Raw genomic sequence first — 22,486 nt, 5'->3', positions numbered from 1 at the left:
TCCTGAGTTTCCAGTGCTTATATGTTGGGAATAGATTATTAAAATGACATGAACTGCTTTGGTCTGGTAATATCTACAGAGCTATGGCTGAGTCTCAGGATCATGTCATGTGATTACCTCTGGGGTTACCAGCCATACTAATTAGCATATGTAATTGTGCAGAGTAGCTAAGAAACTACAGGTGCTAGGTCTGTCATTACTTAATAGTAGAGTCCCCACATTTAGAAGCCTTTATGTCTGTATCAATTTTATATTAATTATAGCTGATCTGAACCATACAAATAGGGTGTCCGGTATTTTAGCAGGCTGTCCAGTACAATCTGTACTAAAATACTGGACACTTAAAGACCCCTGTCAGCTAAATGTAAAGGGCCTTCTAGGCCTTTATGCATTAGAAATATGTCTCAAAAAGAAGTTACACTGTGCATTTTCTATTATATGTGTTTTTAGGCAAAGATGTTTGTTCAATCATTGCTGGGTGTTTACTTCTGGTAGCCAAAGGGGTCACATCACTACTACGTACATGTGTTACTGGCAACCAAGGGGATAAAATGACTGCTTAGTTGTGAAAAATATATGTGGTAGGATCAAGGGTGGGGCCTAAGGTTGAGCTTTTGTGGGGACATTGTGTGAACCCAGCTACAACCGTGTCCAGTCACCTATAGGTTGTCCGGTATTTTTATAGCGCACAGCTGGCAACCCTACTGGAGAGACTGTGTATTTCAGAGAGGCTGACATTATACCCAGGAGGGTAAGGGTAAGCAGTTATCCTAGAGCTAAAAGAAGGGCATTTCTTAGCTTGCATATGGAGCCAATTACAAGTATGGTTGACACTGAATTGTAAATGTTTGTGGGCAAACGTTTTTTATGACTGGGAGTGCTTTAACGTTTTTGTGGGCAATAACGTTTTGGGCAACTTTATTGAGGGCACACATGGCTTAACTTTTGGGTCTCAGAACCCACATGGCTAGTTATAACCTCTCTGGTGCGGTTTTTTGAGGCTGTGGAGACATCGAGTGAGATGGGCGGGGCCTATTTTCGCACCTCAGATGCGCAGTTAGTTATTCGCAGAAAGCTCTAACTCCTGAGGGCCCTGGTGTATGTTTTGGGCCAAATCAAAGCGTTTACCCCACATTTTCGATCCCTGAGGGCAGGTAGGGCCACAGCAGGGCAAGGTGCTGAGGGTGTTTTTTTCCGGATCTGGGCCTATTTCGATCCGGTTTGCAAATTAAGGGGTTAAATGTTAAAATTCCTTGTGGGGCAATCTTAACTTCTTATATTGTGTCTGCATACAAAATTTAGAAAAATTTGGTGCATGTTTAGGCTGTTTTGCAGAACATGTATGCTTTTTTTCTCTTAAAGGCGCAGTACCATTTTTTAAGATTATTTTTTTCACTAAATAAAGTTTTTTCATGCTTGTTTTATAGTCATTACTAGCCTGTTCAACATGTCTGACATTGAGGAAAGCCAATGTTCAATATGTTTAGAAGCCATTGTGGAACCTCCACTTAGAATGTGTCCCTCATGCACTGAAAGGTCAATAAATTGTAAAGAACATATTTTAGCTACTGAAAGTATGTTGCAGGATGATTCTCAGTCAGAAGGGAATCCAGTTATGCCATCTAATTCTCCCCAAGTGTCACAACCGTTAACGCCCGTACAAGCAACGCCAAGTACTTCTAGTGCGTCTAATTCCTTCACCCTGCAAGATATGGCCGCAGTTATGAATACTACCCTCACAGAGGTTTTATCTAAGCTGCCTGGGTTGCAGGGGAAGCGCAGTAGGTCTGGTGTAAGAACAAACGCTGAGCCCTCTTACGCTTTATTAGCCATATCTGATGTACCCTCACAATGTTCTGAAGTGAGGGATTTGTTGGCTGAGGGAGAGATTTCTGATTCCGGAAATATGTTCCCTCAGACAGATTCAGAGATGACGGCTTTAAAATTTAAACTAGAACACCCCCGCTTATTGCTTAGGGAGGTTTTAGCGACTCTGGATGATTGTGAACCTATTGTAGTTCCAGAGAAATTGTGTAAAATGGACAGATTCCTAGAGGTTCCTGCCTACACTGATGTTTTTCCGGTCCCTAAGAGGATTTCGGAAATTGTTACTAAGGAGTTGGATAGACCAGGTATTCCGTTCGCTCCCCCTCCTACTTTTAAGAAAATGTTTCCCATATCAGACACCATGCAGGACTCGTGGCAGACGGTCCCTAAAGTGGAGGGAGCTATTTTTACCCTGGCTAAGCGTACAACTATACCTATTGAGGACAGTTGTGCTTTCAAAGATCCTATGGATAAAAAATTACAGGGTCTCCTGAAGAAAATATTTGTTCATCAAGGTTTTCTTCTCCAACCTATAGCGTGCATTGTTCCTGTAACTACTGCAGCGTCCTTTTGGTTCGAGGCTCTGGAAGAGGCTCTTTAGGTTGAGACCCCATTAGAGGATATTCTGGATAGAATTAGGGCTCTCAAGCTAGCTAATTCTTTCATTACAGATGCCGTCTTTCAATTGTCTAAATTAGCGGCGAAGAATTCAGGTTTTCACATTTTAGCGCGTAGAGCGTTATGGCTTAAGTCCTGGTCTGCTGATGTGTCATCAAAAGCTAAACTTTTAGCAATCCCTTTCAAGGGTAAGACCCTATTTGGGCCTGAACTGAAAGAGATCATTTCAGACATCACTGGAGGGAAAGGCCATGCCCTTCCTCAGGATAAGACGAATAAGATGAGGACCAAACAAAATAATTTTCGTTCCTTTCGAAACTTCAAAGGCTGTCCCTCTACCTCTTCCCCTGCCACAAAGCAAGAGGGGAATTTTACTCAATCCAAGTCAGTCTGGAGACCTAACCAGACTTGGAACAAGGGTAAACAGACCAAGAAGCCCGCTGCTGCCACCAAGACAGCATGAAGGGGTAGCCCCGGATCCGGGACCGGATCTAGTAGGGGCAGATTTTCTCTCTTCTCTCAGGCTTGGGCAAGAGACGTTCAGGACTCCTGGGCTTTAGAAATAGTAACCCAGGGGTATCTTCTAGATTTCAAAGATTCTCCCCCAAGGGGCGAGATTCCATCTTTCACAATTGTCTGTAAACCAGACAAAAAGAGAGGCATTCTTACACTGTGTAGAAGACCTATATACCATGGGAGTGATCTGCCCAGTTCTGAAAACAGAACAAGGGCAAGGATTCTACTCCAATCTGTTTGTGGTTCCCAAAAAAGAGGGAACCTTCAGACCAAATTTGGATCTTAAGATCCTAAACAAATTCCTCAGAGTCCCATCCTTCAAGATGGAGACCATTCGGACTATTTTGCCAATGATCCAGGAGGGTCAATATTTGACCACCGTGGACTTAAAGGATGCGTATCTACACATTCCTATCCACAAAGATCATCACCAGTTCCTCAGGTTCGCCTTTCTGGACAAGCATTATCAGTTTGCGGCTCTTCCCTTCGGGTTGGCCACAGCTCCCAGAATTTTCACAAAGGTGTTGGGGTCCCTTCTGGTGGTTATAAGGCCGTGGGGCATAGCTGTGGCGCCTTATCTGGAGGATATCTTAATCCAGGCGTCAACTTACCAACTAGCCAAGTCTCACACTGACATCGTGTTGGCTTTTCTAAGATCTCACGGGTGGAAGGTGAACATAAAAAGAGTACACTCACAAGAGTTCCATTCCTGGAAACTCTGATAGATTCAGTGGACATGAAAATTTTTCTGACGGAGGTCAGGAAATCAAAAATGTTATCCATCTGCCGAGCTCTTCATTCCATTCCTCGCCCGTCAATGGCTCAGTGTATGGAGGTAATCGGCTTAATGGTAGCGGCAATGGACATAGTTCCGTTTGCTTGCTTACATCTCAGACCACTGCAACTTTGCATGCTCAAACAGTAGAATGGGGATTATGCAGATTTATCTCCTCAGAAAAATCTGGACCAAGAGACCAGAGACTCTCTTCTTTGGTGGTTGTCACAGGATCATCTGTCCAAGGGAATGTGTTTCCGCAGGCCAGCGTGGGTCATAGTGATGACGGACGCCAGCCTATTGGGCTGGGGTGCAGTCTGGAATTCCCTGAAAGCTCAGGGTTTGTGGACTCAGGAGGAGGCTCTCCTCCCAATAAATATTCTAGAACTGAGAGCGATATTCAACGCACTTCAGGCGTGGCCTCAGCTGGCGTTGGCCAGATTCATAAGATTCCAGTCAGACAATATCACGACCGTAGCATATATCAATCATCAGGGGGGAACAAAGAGTTCTCTAGCGATGATAGAGGTTACCAAGATAATTCAATGGGCAGAGACTCACTCTTGCCATCCATCAGCAATCTATATCCCAGGAGTGGAGAACTGGGAAGCGGATTTTCTAAGTCGTCAGACTTTTCATCAGGAGGTGTTTGCACAATTGATTCCGCAATGGGGCACACCAGAATTGGATCTGATGGCGTCTCGTCAGAATGCCAAACTTCCTCGTTACGGGTCCAGGTCAAGGGATCCTCAGGCAGTACTGATAGATGCTCTAGCAGTACCCTGGTCATTCAACCTGGCTTATGTGTTTCCACCATTTCCTCTCCTTCCTCGTTTGATTGCCAGAATGAAACAGGAGAGAGCTTTGGTGATTTTGATAGCACCTGCGTGGCCATGCAGGACTTGGTATGCAGACCTGGTGGACATGTCATCTCTTCCACCATGGACTCTGCCACTGAGACAGGACCTTCTGATTCAAGGTCCGTTCCAGTATCCAAATCTAGTTTCTCTGGGACTGACTGCTTGGAGATTGAACGCTTGATCTTATCCAAGCGGGGGGTTCTCTGAGTTGGTCATAGATACCTTGATTCAGGCTCGTAAGCCTGTCACCAGGAAAATTTATCATAAGATATGGCGTAAATATCTTTATTGGTGCGAATCCAAAGGCTACTCATGGAGTAAGATCAGGATTCCTAGGATTTTGTCCTTTCTCCAAGAAGGATTGGAGAAGGGGCTATCAGCTAGTTCCTTAATGGGACAGATATCTGCTTTATCAATTCTACTGCACAAACGTCTGGCAGATGTTCCAGACGTTCAGTCGTTCTGTCAGGCTTTAGTTAGAATCAAGCCTGTGTTTAAACCTGTTGCTCCGCCATGGAGTTTGAATTTAGTTCTTAAAGTTCTTCAAGGGGTTTTCCGTTTGAACCTATGCATTCCATAGATATTAAGCTTCTATCTTGGAAAGTTCTGTTTTTAGTTGCTATCTCTTCGGCTCGAAGAGTTTCTGAACTATCTGCATTGCAATGCGACTCGCCTTATCTTGTTTTCCATGCTGATAAGGTGGTTTTGCGTACCAAACCTGGATTCCTTCCTAAGGTTGTTACTAATATCAATATTAATCAGGAAATTGTTGTTCCTTCTCTGTGTCCTAATCCTTCCTCTAAGAAGGAGCGTCTATTGCACAACTTGGACGTGGTTCGTGCTTTAAAGTTTTACTTGCAAGCAACCAAAGATTTCCGTCAAACATCTTCTTTGTTTGTTGTCTATTCTGGAAGACGTAGAGGTCAAAAAGCTACGGATACCTCTCTTGCCTTTTGGCTGAAAAGCATCATCCGTTTGGCATACGAGACTGCTGGACAGCAGCCTCCTGAAAGAATTACAGCTCACTCTACTAGAGCGGTGGCTACCACATGAGCTTTTAAAAATGATGCTTCTGTTGAACAGATTTGTAAGGCTGCAACTTGGTCTTCACTTCATACCTTTTCCAAATTTTCCAAATTTGATACCTTTGCTTCTTCGGAGGCTATTTTTGGGAGAAAAGTTCTTCAAGCAGTGGTGCCTTCTGTTTAACCATCTGCCTTGTCCCTCCCGTTCATCCGTGTCCTGTAGCTTTGGTATTGTATCCCACAAGTAAAGGATGAATCCGTGGACACGTCTTACCTTTATAGAACAAAAGTACATTTATGCTTACCTGATAAATTAATTTCTTCTATGGTAAGACTAGTCCACGGCCCGCCCTGTCATTTTAAGACAGATTATATTTTTTTTTATTTAAACTTCAGTCACCTCTGCAGCTTGTAGTTTCTCCTTTTTCTTCCTGTACCTTCGGTCGAATGACTGGGGGGTGGAGCTAAGGGAGGAGCTATATAGACAGCTCTGCTGTGGTGCTCTTTGCCACTTCCTGTTAGCAGGGGGATAATATCCCACAAGTAAAGGATGAATCCGTGGACTCGTCTTACCATAGAAGAAATTAATTTATCAGGTAAGCATAAATTTACTTTTTTTTATGTGTCCCTTTTAATGTGGCAATATGGTCACCCTAGTTAAACTACATTAAGTAAATCTGTGTATTACAATCTCTATAAACAGTTCTTAAAAACATTAAACACATAGATGATTAAAGGGACATAAAAAAAAAACTTTCATGATTCAGATAGCGTAAAAAAAAAGCATGTAACTGCATCAATATATGGCAGCAAGAACAGTAGCTGGCAGCAGTGTTTCCTGTCATGTACTGCTTCAGAAATGTGCCCGCTACCTACATAGATTCTAGATATCTCTTCCACAAAGAATACCATGAGAACAAAGTAAATTTTATACTAGAAGTAAATTGAAAACTTTTTTTAAAACTGTATGCTCTGTCTGAATCACAAAAAAAAAATAAAAATAGTGTTTCATGTCCCTTTTTAAATAGCTCATAAACGTTTAAAGGGATATCTTCTCAGAAGGGTGAAAGAAATGACTAGAATAATAATCAATGCACTGTTCTATTCAAAGTGAGATTATCTGGCATAATCCAGTGAACTTCATTTTGTACATTCACCTTAAACAAGCACTGTGAAGTATGTCTGTATTATAAGATAAACTGGAGAGGCTGATAGTTACATTTCTATGCCTTTGAGTTTCTCATTGACTGTGTAATGCTCTGGAGGGCCAATACAGGACCTTGTGTTACTACAATGAACACCTGGCTATACTGCCCTATAAAGTGTCCATTGAAAGAGGTGCTTGACCTTTTTTAAAGCAAGTTGATACCAAGGGCTTTTTCATGAGCTGTTATAGGCTCCTAGAGCTCCCCTTCCCACAATAAAAGTTTTTTTTATTATATTTTTTTTATGTAGACATTTATTTAAAGGGTTAAAAAAGTATTAAACTTTCAGTCTCAAATTTATTTTGTTCTCTTGATATTCTTTGATGAAAAGCATATACATATGCTCAGCAGCAGCAGTGCACTACTGGGAGCTAGCTGGTAATTGTTGGTTACACACAAATGCGTCTTGTCATTAGCTCACTAGGTGTGTTCAGAAGTGCATTGCCGTTCTGAAGCTTACTTTACCTTTGTGTTTAATATGTTTGTAAGGGTTAATAACCCATATGGGGTGGCTGATAAGGACAGTATTTGAAAGATTTTATTTTAGCTGACCGGTTAACCCCTAGAATTTACATAGACTTTATCTTTAACGAGTCCAAACAATTTCTGCCTTGCCTTACTGTGATGCCTGGTCTAAGACAACTATGCCCTCTAATGGCTGCACTGTTTATTGCAGGAGTGAAACATTCTAGATGTCTCTCAAAAATAATTTATGTACCTAGTTTCTGCGCACTGCCACTTTCTCACAAACTACTTTGGATTCAGAGTTAAAAGGGAAGTAAAGTGAGAATTAAACTTTTTTTATAATTCAGATAGACCATGCAATTAAAAAACAAAACAAAAAAAAAACAACAAAACAATTTAATTTTATCAAAAATGCTTTGTTCTTTTGGTATCCATTGTTTAAAATTATACCCAAGTAGGTGCAGAAGCCGCAATGCATTACTGGGAGCTGGCTGAACACATCTGGGGAGGCAATGACAAAAGGCATATGTGCAGCGACTGCAGCCACCAATTGCCCGTTAGATCTCAGTACAGCATTGCTGCTCCTGAGGTAAGAGAACAAAGCAAATTTGATAATGGTAAATTGAAACAAAATGCTCTATATAAATCATAAAATATTTTTTTTAGATACTGTCTCTTTAAAGTAGTAAAACTTCAGATGAATGTATATGAACTCTTCTACTGTATTCATCTTTGAATCTAAAGGGTCAGGTAAATCAGTCAATATATGCAAATATAATCTCATTTTATCAACTAATCCTCTAATCTTATTTTATTTTTTCTCAATCTTCACAACATTTTACATGTTCATAAACCATGTTCTCCCTTTTACATTGATAAAACTCATAGGGGCCCATTTATCAAGCTCCGAATGGAGCTTGTGGGCCCGTGTTTCTGGCGAGTCTTCAGACTCACCAGAAATACCAGTTATGAAGCAGCGGTCTAAAGACCGCTGCTCCATAACCCTGTCCGCCTGCTCTGATGAGGCAGACAGGAATCGCCGGAAATCAACCCGATCGAGTACGATGCTGGCGACCTTGTTTTTCTATTAACATCTGGTGTAATAAATGATAGAATACTAGTCCTAAAGCCCGTGTACACGGGCCATTTTTTGCAGTACAGCGGTACCCCCCTTTGCTCTCTCTCTCTCCCCCCCTCTCTTTTTCTCTCTCCCCCCTCTATTTTGCTCTCTTTCTCTCCCCCCTCTCTTTTGCTCGCTCTCTCCCCCCTCTATTTTGCTTGCTCTCTCGCCCTCTCTTTTCCGCCCTCTTTTGCGCTCTCCCCCATCTTTTGCTCTCTCTCTCCCCCCTCTCTTTTGCTGTCTCTCTCCCTCTCTTTTGCTCTCTCTCTCCCCCTCTTTTGCTGTCTCTCTCCCTCTCTTTTGCTCTCTCTATCCCCCCTCTTTTGCTCTTTCTCTCTCTCTCTCTCTCTCTCTCTCTCCCCCCTCTTTTGCTCTCTCTCCCCTTTCTTTTGCTGTCTTTCCCCCCTCTCTTATGCTCTCTCTCCCCCCTCTCTTATGCTCTCTCCCCCCTCTCTTATGCTCGCTCTCCCCCTTCTCTTATGCTCGCTCTCCCCCTTCTCTTATGCTCGCTCTCCCCCTTCTCTTATGCTCGCTCTCCCCCCTCTCTTATGCTCGCTCTCCCCCCTCTCTTATGCTCGCTCTCCCCCCTCTCTTATGCTCGCTCTTCCCCCTCTCTTATGCTCGCGCTCTCTCTCTTTCTCTCTCTCTCTCTCTCTCTCTCTCCCCCTTCTCTTATGCTTTCTCTCTCTCTCTCTCTCCCCCTTCTCTTATGCTTTCTCTCTCTCTCTCTCTCTCCCCCTTCTCTTATGCTTTCTCTCTCTCTCTCTCTCTCTCTCTCCCCCTTCTCTTATGCTTTCTCTCTCTCTCTCTCCCCCTTCTCTTATGCTTTCTCTCTCTCTCTCTCTCTCTCTCTCTCTCCCCCTTCTCTTATGCTTTCTCTCTCTCTCTCTCTCCCCCTTCTCTTATGCTTTCTCTCTCTCTCTCTCTCTCTCCCCCTTCTCTTATGCTCTCTCTCTCTCTCTCTCTCTCTCTCTCTCTCCCCCCCCTTCTCTTATGCTCTCTCTCTCTCTCTCTCTCTCTCTCTCTCTCTCTCTCTCTCCCCCTTCTCTTATGCTCTTTCTCTCCCCCTTCTCTTATGCTCTTTCTCTCCCCCTTCTCTTTCCCCCCCTCTCTTTTGCGCTCTCTCCCCCCTCTCTTTTGTGCTCTCTCCCTCCCTCCCTCCCTCTCTTTTGCGCTCTCTCTCTCTCTCTCTCTCTCCCCCCTCTCTTTTGCTCTCTATCTCCCCTTTCTCCTCCTCTCTCTTACTGTCTCTCTCCCTCTCTATCTCCACTCTTTTGCTCTTCCTCCCCCCTCTCTTTTGCTCTCTCTATCCCCCCTCTCTTTTGCTCTCTCTATCCCCCCTCTCTTTTGCTCTCTCTATCCCCCCTCTTTTGAGCTCTCTCTCACATCCGCATGGCCCCGCCCCATCACACCCAGTCGGCCCCAGAATCTTTGCCAGGTCAGCCTGTTGAAGGCCAGGTGTGTTTGTCCTTGCACAGTCTCTACTGCGCATGACAGCTTTGGACAAACACACCTGGCCTTTTATATTATAGGATTACTGTTTCAAAGACACAAATGTTAATTCGAATTTTATGGGCAATATTGACAAAATTGTGTGTCTAGTGACAGTGGGATGTTTTTTTTATTATTTTTTTTAAAGGACTGCAATACTATGTTAGATTAGTTAGGATTTGATAATAAAAAAACAATCTTATGCCCCATGTGTTTAATTCCTGATAAAGGGGTTAAACACATAAGTATCCAATGTTTCCTATTTTAATTGTTAATTCTATAACAGATTCTAGATATAATTTGATTATCAACTATTCGATCAACTATGTAAATTGTTGTTGTCCCACATCTTGTATTATTTTTTATTAATTCAATTTAACACTTTGCTGAGGAAATACAGAAAAACAATGTAGGTAAAACTTACAGAATTAATATGCCAATAAAAAAATCAGATGAATTGAATTCACTGCATTTGCGTTCTGATACACAATACCCACATCTAAGAGAGGGCATCTTTAATATCCTCGAGGGACAAATTGGTAACATTGAGGATAACTTGGCAAGCTTATACTTGAGGAATAAAGAATAGAAATAGTAAGGGAAAGAGAGGAGAATATATATATATATATATATATATATATATATATATATATATATATATATATATATATATATATATACTGTATATAAAGAAAAGGTAAAAAATAAAATAGTGTAAAGAGAATAGATGATTGAAAAGATAATCACAAGAATAAGTATTTTTTATATGCATTAGACTTTGTAAAAGTTGCATTATCTTAATTAAGCTAGGGATGAGTAATACTGAGCTGGAAAAACCTGTGAGACAATGTAAATGTTTTAAGTCAAGGGTATACCCAGGTCAGTTATATACTGTCCTATTTATTACCATAAAGGTTAAATAGTAAAAGGCTTAAAGGGAAAGTCAACACCAGAATTTTTGTTGTTTAAAAAGATAGATAATCCCTTTATTACCCATTCCCCAGTTTTGCATAACCAACGCTGTTATATTAATATACTTTTTACTTCTGTGACTAAATTGTATCTAATCATCTTCTGACCGCCCCTAATCACATGACTTTTAGTTATTATCTATTGACTTGCATTTTAGCCAATTAGTGCAGTGTCTGCCACTAGCCACTGGCGTTATCACAATGTTATCTATATGGCCTACATGAACTAGCTCTCCCCTGCTGTGAAAAGCAAATAAAAAAGAGGCGGCCTTCAAAGGCTTAGAAATTATCATACGAGCCTTCCTAGGTTTGCTTTCAACTAGAATACCAAGAGAACAAAGCAAAATTGTTGCTAAAAGTAAATTGGAAAGTTGTTTACAATTACATGTCCTATTTGAAAAATGAAAACATTTTTGGACTTGACTGTCCCTTTAACTGTGTTGTCTACTACCTCATCCTGCCCCAGGTGTCGTTTCCCAAAGGAATATCATGATAGAAATCCAGTGTATCTATATCTAGGTAATGGTATCTCTCTAGTGACAAATTATTATGCTGGGGTTGTGCTGACAACATTAGTAGCATGGGGACTGTATCCATCTTCCAAAACCTGGCAATGAGCTGTTTTGCTCTGTTGCTAGAAATCTGTAGTATTTTACTAGTTTTGTTTTATTTCATTTTAGGAATATATTAAACAGGAAAGTAAGAGGTTCAAGTTGTAAGTTACTCTGTAACATATAATTCAAGAGGACTCAAATCTACTCCCCTAAGGTTTTTCTTTTGAGACACACCCACCAAACGTGAAAGGGAGAGCCAATGTCATTACACATTATATGGTTAGATGCCCCTGGGAACAAGTAATTAAATCTCAGGAGTGTAGGAGGAATTTTATAATTTGCTTCTAATAGTCACGGAATAGGTTGATTTGGATATGTGTATAAAGATGGAAGACAACTCTTTTGAAGACAGGATGAATGGTAGATCTTTCTTTGTTTTTCCTTTTATGGTATATAGGTAGTGGTTGAGTTGGTGATATTGTAACCAGGGGCAAAAAACCCTGACCCTATTGTCTCTAGTTTTGGTATTGGTAAAAACTTGGAGGAGTCTGTTAACATATATATTAGGAGGAGATCCTGAAGGATTGTAATTTATTTCGGGGTGAATTGTTGCCCAATTGGAAAGTCAGGATTTCCTAATATTGGAGTCATTGGAGAGGGTATGGATGACCATGTTGGAAATCTACGTAGAAGATCTGTTGACATGTCAAACATTTAAATAATGATGGGATACTTTTAGATTGTGGTGGGTGATATACTGGGGAGAGCCAACGGGCACTTTCCAAATGCAGTGATAAAGCTTGCTGTTATAAGGCTCATACCAGCATCATATCCAAAATTATGTGCAAAAAACAGCTTACATGTATAAGTGGAGACCAGGGTCGCCCAATCCTCCATGCTTTTTCAACATTGCAAGAACCAACCTAGTTATTCTAGGCGGGAGATTCCTCCTAGATGAATGAGTTCAAGATTGTTGTAGTCTTGGTATCTAGGAAGCGGTTTAGGCACTGTGTGGAAGGATTTATCAAATCTTTGTGAGAAAGTACATTTTTTTTACAGGGACAGTTTAGTCAAAATTAAACTTCCATGATTCAGACAGATTTGAAAGAACTTTAAAGAACTTTCCAGTTTACTTTTATCATCAAATTTGCTTTTTACTCTTAATATTCTTTGTTGAAAGCTAAACCTAGGTAGGCTCATATGCTAATTTCTATGCCTTTGAAGACTGCCTCTTATCTCAGTGCATTTTCACAGTTTTTTAAAGGGACAGTAAAGTCCAAATTAAACTTTCATGATTCAGATAGGGCATGTAATTTTAAACAACTTTCCAATTTACTTTTATCATCAAATTTGCTTTGTTTTCTTGGTATTCTTAGATGAAAGCTAAACCTAAATAGGCTCATATGCTAATGTCTAATCCCTTAAAGGCAGTCTTTTATCTAGATGTATTTAACAGCTAGATGGCGTTAGTTCATGTGTGCCATAGAGATAACACTGTGCTCATGCCCATTAAGTTATTTAAGAGTCGGCACTAATTTCCTGAAATGCAAGTCTGTCAAAAGAACTGAAATAAGAGGTCAGTCTGCAGAAGCTTAGATGCAAGGTAATCACAGAGGTAAAAAGTGTATTCATATAACAGTGTTGGTTATGCAAAACTGGGGAATGGTAAATAAAGGGATTATCTATCTTTTTTAAACCATAAAATTTTTTGTGTTTACAGTCCCTTTAAAGCTAGACAGCACTAGTTCTTGTGTGCCATATAAATAACATTGGGCTCACTCCCATAGAGTTATTTATGAGTCAGCACTTATTGGCTAAAATGCAAGTATGACAAAAGAACTGAAATAAGGGAGCAGTCGGCAGAGGCTTAGATACAAGGTAATCACAGGCGTAAAAGTATATTAATATAACCGTGTTTATGCAAAAATGGGGAATAAAGGGATTATCTGTCTTTTTAAACCTTAAAACTTCTGGCGTAGATTGTCCCTTTAAGTTTATGCTACCTAACTAAGATATATATTTTAGGTAACCAAGTCTTGTTCTTTAGTGATAAATCATTTAGAATTGTCTCATTATTCAGCTTAAATAATTTGTGATGATCTGTGGAGAGGCAAATTCCTAGATATTAAAGAGAATACAAAATGAGGAGAAGGAAAGCTGGATCCCCATTTGAGCACAAAAGGAACGCCAAAATCTGGAGACAAACTGGCTACCCCGGTCCGACACTATCACCTTGGGTAAACCATGTAAACGGAAGACCTCCCGGGCAAAAATTGAAGCAAGCTCCTGAGCAGTAGGCAACTTCTTCAAGGGAATGCAATGTGACATTTGAGAAAAACAGTCAACCACCATAAGGATAACAGTATTGCCATTGGAAACAGGGAGCTCGACAATGAAGTCCATGGAAAGATGTGTCCAAGGACGCTCACCATTAGCAATAGGTTGAAGAAGACCCACAGGAAGACGTTGAGGAGTCTTATTCTGTGCACAAACTGAGCAGGAGGCAACATACGCAGCAACATCAGAACGAAGACCTGGCCACCAGAATTGTCGAGTGACAGACCAAATCATTTGGTTCTTGCCTGGGTGACCTGCGGCTTTAGGATAGTGGTAAGTGTGCAAAAGTTTAGTTCGAAGATTCTCAGGAACAAAACACTTACCATTAGGTTTCTCAGGAGGTGCATTGGTTTGTGCAGCCAGGATCTCCTCCCCCAAGGGAGAAGTCAAATTAGTACGTATGGTAGCTAAAATATGGTCAGGAGGTATAACAGGAGTAGGTACAGACTCCTCCTTGGACAGAGGTGAAAATTGTCGAGAGAGGGCATCAGCCCCTGCAGGAGAGCAGGATTTGCGGATAATCCCCCGCGACAGAGCATCGGCAACATACTCCTCCATAGCACAATTCTCTGCAACAGACAGAGGGTAAACCCGGCCCCGAGGAGGAATGGCTCCGGGTTGCAGGTCTATGGCACAATCGTAAGACCGGTAAGGAGGCAACGTACTGGTACGCACCTTGTCAAAAATGTCTAGGAACTCTCAGTACTCCTCTGGCAATTGAAATACCGTAGAAGTGCACAAGACTTGAACTGGTTTCCGAAGACAAGTGGAAATACATTGCGGGGACCACGACAAAATTTCGGACCTGCGCCAGTCGAGACTGGGATTGTGCTTTTGGAGCCAGGGATAACCCAGAACAACCGGAAAATGTGGAGAGTTTATCACCTGGAACTGGAGGGTTTCAAAATGGAGAGCCCAAAGAGTCATGGACAACGGAGCAGTTTCGTGAGTAACGAGTGCGGGCTGAAGGGGCCTGCCATCAATGGCCTCAATTGCAAGCGGAATGGACCGAGGCAAAACAGGAATGGACTGCTTTGATACAAAAGCACTGTCAATGAAATAGCCAGCAGCACCGGAGTCAACAAGAGCCTGAGTGACTATGGAGGAGTCCACCCAGGAAAGGACAACCGTGACCAAAGGTTTCTCCTTAAGCGGTTCCGGGGATGAGGATAAACCACCCAAGGTCTGCCCCTGACAGGACCTTAGGTGTGAGTGTTTCCCGGCAGTGTAGGACAAGACTTCAAAAGGTGGCCCTGTAACCCACAATAGAGGCAGAGCCCCTCCCTCCTCCTAAAGGCCCTCTCCGCCGCGGAGAGATGCGTGAATCCCAACTGCGTCGGCTCAGCAGTACCTGGTGACTCGGGACCAGGAGGCATGGGAGGAGAGGGAGGCATGGGTGGGAACGAACACGTAGGCACAGGAGGCTTCCGCAAGCGCTCCTTGAAAGAGGGCCTCTCTCTGAGTCTGATGTCAATTAGGATCAAAAAAGACACCAATGCCTCAAGATCCTCTGGTAAATCTCTGGCAGCAACTTCGTCTTTAATCGCATCAGAGAGCCCATGAAAGAAGGCAGCAACAAGGGCTTCATTGTTCCAACCAACCTCTGCTGCAAGCATACGGAACTCAATAGCATACTGAGCAACAGATCTTGTACCCTGCTGAATGGACATGAGTCGTTTAGCAGCAGAGGAGGAGCGAGCCGGAACATCAAATACCCTTCGAAAGGAGGCCACAAATTCAGGATAATTTGAAATCACAGGTTTATTAGTCTCCCACAAGGGATTAGCCCAGGCAAGAGCTGTGTCAGAGAGTAACGAGATGAGAAATCCCACCTTAGCTCTGTCAGAGGGAAACGCTTGAGGTAACATCTCAAAGTAAATGGCCACCTGGTTCAAAAACCCTCTACACTGAATAGGATCACCTCCATATCGCTGAGGTAGAGGTGCAGAACCGGACATGCTCCTGGTAGGACTAGGTGCAGCAGCGGAAACAGGTGCAGCCATAACTTGCGGGACATTTTGGTCCAAATGTGCAGTGCGAGTCAGCAGGGTTTGCAGGGCTAGTGCAAATTGATCCAAGCGGTGATCCTGTTCATCCATCCTGGAAATGATGGCAGGTAAAGGTGGATTATTAGCACCATCAGGATTCATGGCCTTTGCGTAATGTCAGGGTGCCAGGAATCAGACTGAGACGAGAAGTGCAAAAATAATTACACCTTTATTAATAACAAAAAAAATAATAAAAAGTCCACAAGTCAAATAACAAGCCAGGAGTCAAAATCAGAGCTGGTAGTCAGATGAGCCGAGTCAGGAGCCAAAGCGAATAGTCAGACGAGCCGGAATCAGGAACAAGGAAAACAGCAGAGTCAGGAACAAGCCAGGGATCAGGAACCACGAAGGACGTCAGGCAGCCAGGTAATACACAGGAACTCTCACAAACAGGTCTGAGACAACGCAAAGGCAAAGCATACTGAACAGAGGCCCTTTAAATAATAAGTGATGACATCACAATTCTGAGACTGCATCCTGTCTCACACAGATGATGCACACCAGTCTGGCCATAAAAGGAAGTGCAGGAAATGAGCAGCATCCCCCACAATGCACCATAGTGAGCAAGAGAGGTGAGTAAAATGGCTGCCAGCAGCACATGGCAAACAAAACGGAAAAAACCCTGACAGTTGCATTCTTATATTTAAGGCCCCTAGCCAGTAACCTTCTGGTTTGTTCCCTACACAATATTTATGTTGTAACATGGAGGCTTGTCTTTGTGCTTTAGCCCCTAAGAAATTGTCTAATTGATTTTCCGTGTGATGCAACTAGTCTAAAAGTAATCAAGTAGGGTTGTAATTGAGAGAGTCGTCATATTAAATGATTGGTTGTTTCATTTTTTGGTATGTAGCCCTTTCTTCTTTGGTGCAAAATGCTTTCAATTTGATCAGTTCTTCTGATCTGAAAATAAAGTTTGGTCAAGGTGCCACTGGACTGTTTAATTGGTGCTCATTGCCATATAAAGCTACCACATACAACTGAATGCTCTGACCAGACAGTGGGGACAATCTAGGAGTCTATCAGGTGGGTCAAAACCAAGTGGTCAAAGAATATATAATCGAAATGTGATTTCTGTTAGGCTTATAAAAAAAGGTGTAGTCTCTAGTCTGGGGGGTGTAAATACTGCCAAGTGTCATACAGTGATAGCAGATCTAGATTGGACCATATTGCCTTTAAAATGCGTTTGGCAACTTGTCCCACATCTTTCCATTCCCCTAATCATTTTAAATGAATTATCACCATTTTAGATTCCATATGTCTATTAGGGATGGGTGAATATGCTGAAAGTGTATTACATTTGGTAGAACCAATAGTCCTGTGGACATTTGTTCTGGACAATTTCATGTTGATAATAATGAAAATCCATTAAAATTCGGTAATCAAATGTTACTTTCGTTTTTGAATGTTCATAATGAAATCGAATATCCACATTGAAATTTTGAATGTAACTATTCAGAAGTTCAATAGTTCATGTGGTAGGGAATTTAGTAAATTGATACATAACTACAAATATATCAATTCAAATGATTCTATTTTGAATATTGCATAATTCAAATATTACATTTAAAGAGAGCATTAGTAATACTATTACAAATATATTGATTCGAATCGAATTATTAGAAAAATTAAAATAGAATATTACATTTAATGAAAGCATTGGAAATACTATTAGATTAAACAAATGTTAGAATGTTGTGCAAGCATTCGAAATTTAAAACTAACGAATGTGTTAAAATTCTTTTTAAATTTAAAATTTTAAATGTTGCAAAATATTCGCCCATCCCTAATGTCTATCCATTTTTGTAGAGTGTGTTCTGTGCAAAGAACATTGTTTTATCTGCCTTCTCTCTCATGCAGGGTTTGTGCTAATCAGAGGAGTTCCCCGGCACACATTTGGATTAGTACAAAGTAAGCTGTTTCCGTTTTATAATCACATTGTGTTGTGCTGTGCCTTCCTGAATCTGGCGATCTACGCAGGGTATCACCCCCGGGACCTGCTGTCACCCAGTGAGAGTGTACAGGTGATTTCTGTTTTTTTCCTAGCATTTATGTCATGCTAAACTATATCTATCCGCTATATAGATTTATATATCTTAAAAGGGACATAATAGTCATATGCTACATCACTTGAAAGTGATGCAGCATAACAGTAAAAAGTTAACAGGAAAATATCACATGAACATCTCTATGTAAAAAAGGAAGATATTGTACCTCCAAAATGTCTTCAGTTCACAGTAGTAAGTGTTCTGTGGCCAGTTATCCTTCAGCTACTGTAGCTGCATTTTGAACAAAACGGCTTAGTTTGTGCTGATGTCACACTTTGCTTTACTATGATCTCATGAGATTTCACTGAAATATTGAGAGAGTTCCTTAATCTGATGAGGGAAATAACATGAATGTATTTATGATTAAACAACTAAAAATCTATGCGCTGGTGGTAGATAATACTTCACATAAAAATCAGATACCCCAAGTCATCTGAATAAATAGTTTTAGTAGCAGTTATGATTGTCTTATATGTGTGCGCCTGTGTGCAAACACTGGCTTAATATCTACCAAATTACAATGGTCTTAGTAGTATTTGTATTTCTATGTCTATGCTTATATAAATAAATGTATAGAAAAAAACGTTTTTTAGTTTTTAAAGAATTTTCATAGAATAATATCTTAAAATTATTAAGTTCTAATTCAAAAATAAAAATAAAAAATAATAATAAAAAAAATATACAAAGATTATTGGTTAAAAATAATATTCTTTTATTAGAATCAATATAAAACAGTCAGTCGAAATTGCTTAATCTTAAAGTGGTTATGTGAGAAAGTTGGTACCAACCAATTGTATTGAGGTGTAGCTACAATTAGTATATGATATATGTGTGTAAAATTAGCAAGTCCAGTTTATACCTTGGTAGGTATTTAAAAATACTTTTTGTAAAAGATTTGGCTTTTCGCTCATAAAATGCACCAAAGGTAGAAAATAAGGTATAATTGGTAGAAATACAGTTGTTTAGAGATCGTTGTTGAAGACAACTATTGACACCTGGTTCAACAATAGGTGTTTATTTTCAGCCTTTTTGAAATAAGCCTTTTTGTGATATGACCAAAAGATTTAGGCTAGGTGTTTGAGCCGTTTTCTGTCACAGTAATTATAGTTATTGAACACTTAGTTTGTCTTTTGCGATATTATTAATCAACAGACTTTGAATAAGGTACCTTATTTGCAGTTCCAAGTCATATAAGAAGGTTCTTGCGTGTCCAAATGAGGTATAGATGAGAAACTTTCTTTGTCCTTTCAAAGTTTCTAGGAGCGCTTGTTGCAGCGTGTATGTCTCCTGTGAAAGTTGCCTCTGTCACTTCCGTGTCCGGTCTTGACACGCCCACCAAATGCGAGATTGACAGATAGGTAAAGAGCAAGGTTTCTCCAGTGCAGTGTAAGCAGTCTGTATCCAAGGTGATCAGTAAGCAGTCTGTATCCAAAGCAACGCGTTTCAGCTCCAAAGAGCCTTTCTCAAGCTTCATAACATGAATGTGCCTGCACATGTCAGATGCATGCTCCCTTGCAAGTCCTGGGACTAGAATCCTAATTTGGCTGCTTAAAGTCCCTTTTACAATGGGATATGGCTACTACTGAAGGCATTTAGAGGTAAAATCTTTCTTTTTTATATAGAGATGTTTAGGTGATATTTTCTAGTCGGCTTATTACATTGACTATCTTGTCCCTTTAATTTCTTCATCATGGTTTTCCTTGTTACCTTACTCTATCTACATTTTGCATTTTACCAATATGCTCTCATTTCTATTAAGAACTTCTAACTAAGGGCCCAGTGATCTAAAGCTCTCTGCTCTGGTGAGATTATCTAAGGAGTCTCATTAGTACTGTGATGTTCCTCAAATAATTTTAGACAGGCAAATTTTGCCTTAAGAGCTTTTTATATAGCTCTCCTGAGTTCTGTATGTGAAAGAGAGACACCTACATTGTATTATAATACAAGAAAAGATATAGAGTGATTTTTCTCTATGCTGGTGAGACAAATTTACCCTTCCTACTTCTCCTTTTAGTCTGGTCCAGGTCCTTTGTGTCTTATTCCTGTCTATTGTTCTCTCTTTTCTACATCTTTTTCTTTACCTCTAACCCTGTAGTTTGCAAAGAGTGCGGTACTGTTGTGGTGAGATTATTGAGGGGGGGGGGGGGGCGAGAATAAGTATAAGAGATGGAAGGGGACACTGGGATTACAATAGGGGGCGATAGTAGGCAAGGAGTGGAAGAGGATGCTAGAAAGCCCCCCCCCCCCCCATGTAATGTTAGTAATTTCCTTAACCATAGACTCCTAAAACAAAATAATGTCATTTCTTAGGGCTCAATATATTAAGCAGTACATTATCAAATCTTGTGGGTACTTGCAAAAAACTTTATACAACCCCCAATTTAAGTAGCATGGCACTACATAAAACACTTTGGTAAGTAGAATAAACTTTACATTAAGTTTATTAGTGCAGTTTTACAACTATGCATGTGGCAAATTAAAACTCACACACAAACAGTGTCTCCTCAAAATAGATCTAAATAATAATAGCTTCCTCTGAGGAAGCATTATGGGAAACGCATGTCAGGGGATCTCTGGAGAGTCCCATCTCCTTTTTTAATTGCTAACCGTATGCTATTATTATTTAGATATATTTTGATACTTAGGAAACCTTCCTCTGCATAATTTCTCCATCAACTGCGGCACTTGCTATGCTAATGTTAATTTTGGCTCCTGGATTGTAGGAGCTTAGCTAAATTTGTTATGAGCAAGTCGCTGCAATATTAGATATTGGTTGACTCCTCCCAAATTGATACAGGCATTATGATGGCAGATATAGTCTGAGTGTTTTTTAAATTTTTGGTTCAGCACCTGGGTAGCGCTTGCTGATTGGTGACTACATTTAACCACTAATCGGCAAGTGCAACCCTGGTGCTGAACCAAAAATGGACCAGCTCATAAGCTTACATTCCTGCTTTTCAAATAAAGATACAAAGAGAACGAAAAAAATTGATACTAGGAGTAAATTAAAAAGTTGCTTAAAATTGCATGCTCTATATGAATCAAAAAATGTGGGGTTTTGTCCCTTTTAATCTAAAAAGTTTAATTTTAAAATCTAAATTTTTTTTACTTTAAGTTGTATTCTAATATTATCTAAATAAGGGGTTGTACAGTGCCATTCTGAATAATATTTTTACTGTATAAGGTAGGGGGCGCTCATGGTGAGTTCATGGAACCAAGAGGACGGTGGCTAGAACAAATATACTGCTCTAACCTTTCCTCTACTACTTTTTATTTAATTCCCACCAGATGGCGCTGTTCTTCATTTCCCTTGTTTTGTCTGCACTGAATGCACGCTGGTTTTCTCCATCCACTTCTAAGATCATGATTAAACTGTACACTATTGAACGGGAACACGGACTAGGAGGAGATGTGGGACTGGCTGCCAACGCAGAGGGTTACAAGCGTCTGAAGGAGCAGGACCCCAAATACAGAGCCCTGCGCCAAAGCTTCATGCGCTACCATGGAATCTCCTCACTGTGTAACCTCATCTCTCTAATTTGCAATGGAGGCAACCTGATATACACAGCTCTGTTGTTGCCCACTATATAGAGAAATCTCAGACAACCTATCCTTTTTAACACACATGTTCCTTCCTATCTACCATAAGTCACTGGACTGTAACGTTTGCCAGAAGGAAAATAAATATTTTTTTTAATATACATTTTGTCATTTTAAAAAAATGTCACAGTTAAAAAAAAGAAAAATAAATACAAAATAACCATGCAATGCATATGATTTTGTATAGAGGAATATGAAATGTTATTGTTTTTATATTTTTGTAAGTTTAATGATTGTTCATAGTGCAAAGGTTACACATAAAAAAGGAATCCAATGTGATTTGTATGAAAGAATATTAAAATAGTTTTATGGCATAAGATCTAATCTCTAGTAGTATATTTCCTAGGGTGTCTGATTCTTAGTGATCTTACTCGGTTGCATGTACCTTGTCACAGCAGTCTTATGAAATGACTGACAGTCATATTTATTTTTATCCTTTTCCCCCTAGTATATTATCTGACTTTCTGGAGGCCAATTTATCATATAAGTATATTGTCTTAGTACACAGCCGAACTGTTCTAACATGCCAGCTGACCAGAAGAATCTTCAGTCATTAGCCAAGGGACCAAAAATGTGTATGTTCCCAAATCCCATGTTCAGACATGCCACACTGTTGTGCAAACCAGTGGCACGTACAAATACAGCTAAGGAACTAGTCTGACGTAATCATTTCCCTGCTGAGCCATTTTCACACCCTTCTGCTAAAATTGTTTTTAGTTGTTTGGCCCTGATTAAATTTACACATAAATCTTTGCTTTTATTTTTTATGTGAGGTACCCATACACATTATACATTGTGTTTTCTGTAGACCTAGCAATTTTAGAAAATAACTTGTTTGCAGAAATTTCATACTATTAAAAAACAAAAAAAACAAAAAACACCATACGAAATACATTTTTTTTATATATATATATATATACAGTATATATTTTTGTGTCATTTTCTTTGGCATGTACAAAGTAGATAACAGCACAGAAATAATTATTCCCTCAATATTTCAAACCTCCAACTTTGTTGTCCCACACTTAG

At 40.3% G+C, this 22,486-nt stretch overlaps 1 protein-coding gene across 1 annotated transcript in view; it reads left to right on the top strand.

Annotated features, from left to right (window-relative positions):
• The window catches only part of TMEM205 (transmembrane protein 205), a 38,284-nt gene extending 16,508 nt beyond the window's left edge, over positions 1 to 21,776 (top strand). The window contains exons 3-4 of the mRNA XM_053717851.1: positions 17,670 to 17,833; positions 21,146 to 21,776. Coding sequence (XP_053573826.1) covers positions 17,670 to 17,833; positions 21,146 to 21,448 — 467 coding nt within the window. The 3' untranslated portion in view covers positions 21,449 to 21,776. The remainder of the gene's footprint in view (positions 1 to 17,669; positions 17,834 to 21,145) is intronic.
• The last annotated feature ends 710 nt before the right edge of the window (positions 21,777 to 22,486 follow it).

This window comes from Bombina bombina, chromosome 6 (genome assembly GCF_027579735.1).
Source record: "Bombina bombina isolate aBomBom1 chromosome 6, aBomBom1.pri, whole genome shotgun sequence".
Classification (NCBI taxonomy): domain Eukaryota; kingdom Metazoa; phylum Chordata; class Amphibia; order Anura; family Bombinatoridae; genus Bombina; species Bombina bombina.
The sequence above is the reverse complement of the archived record's forward strand: the minus strand, read 5'-3'. Positions and strand labels throughout refer to the sequence as shown.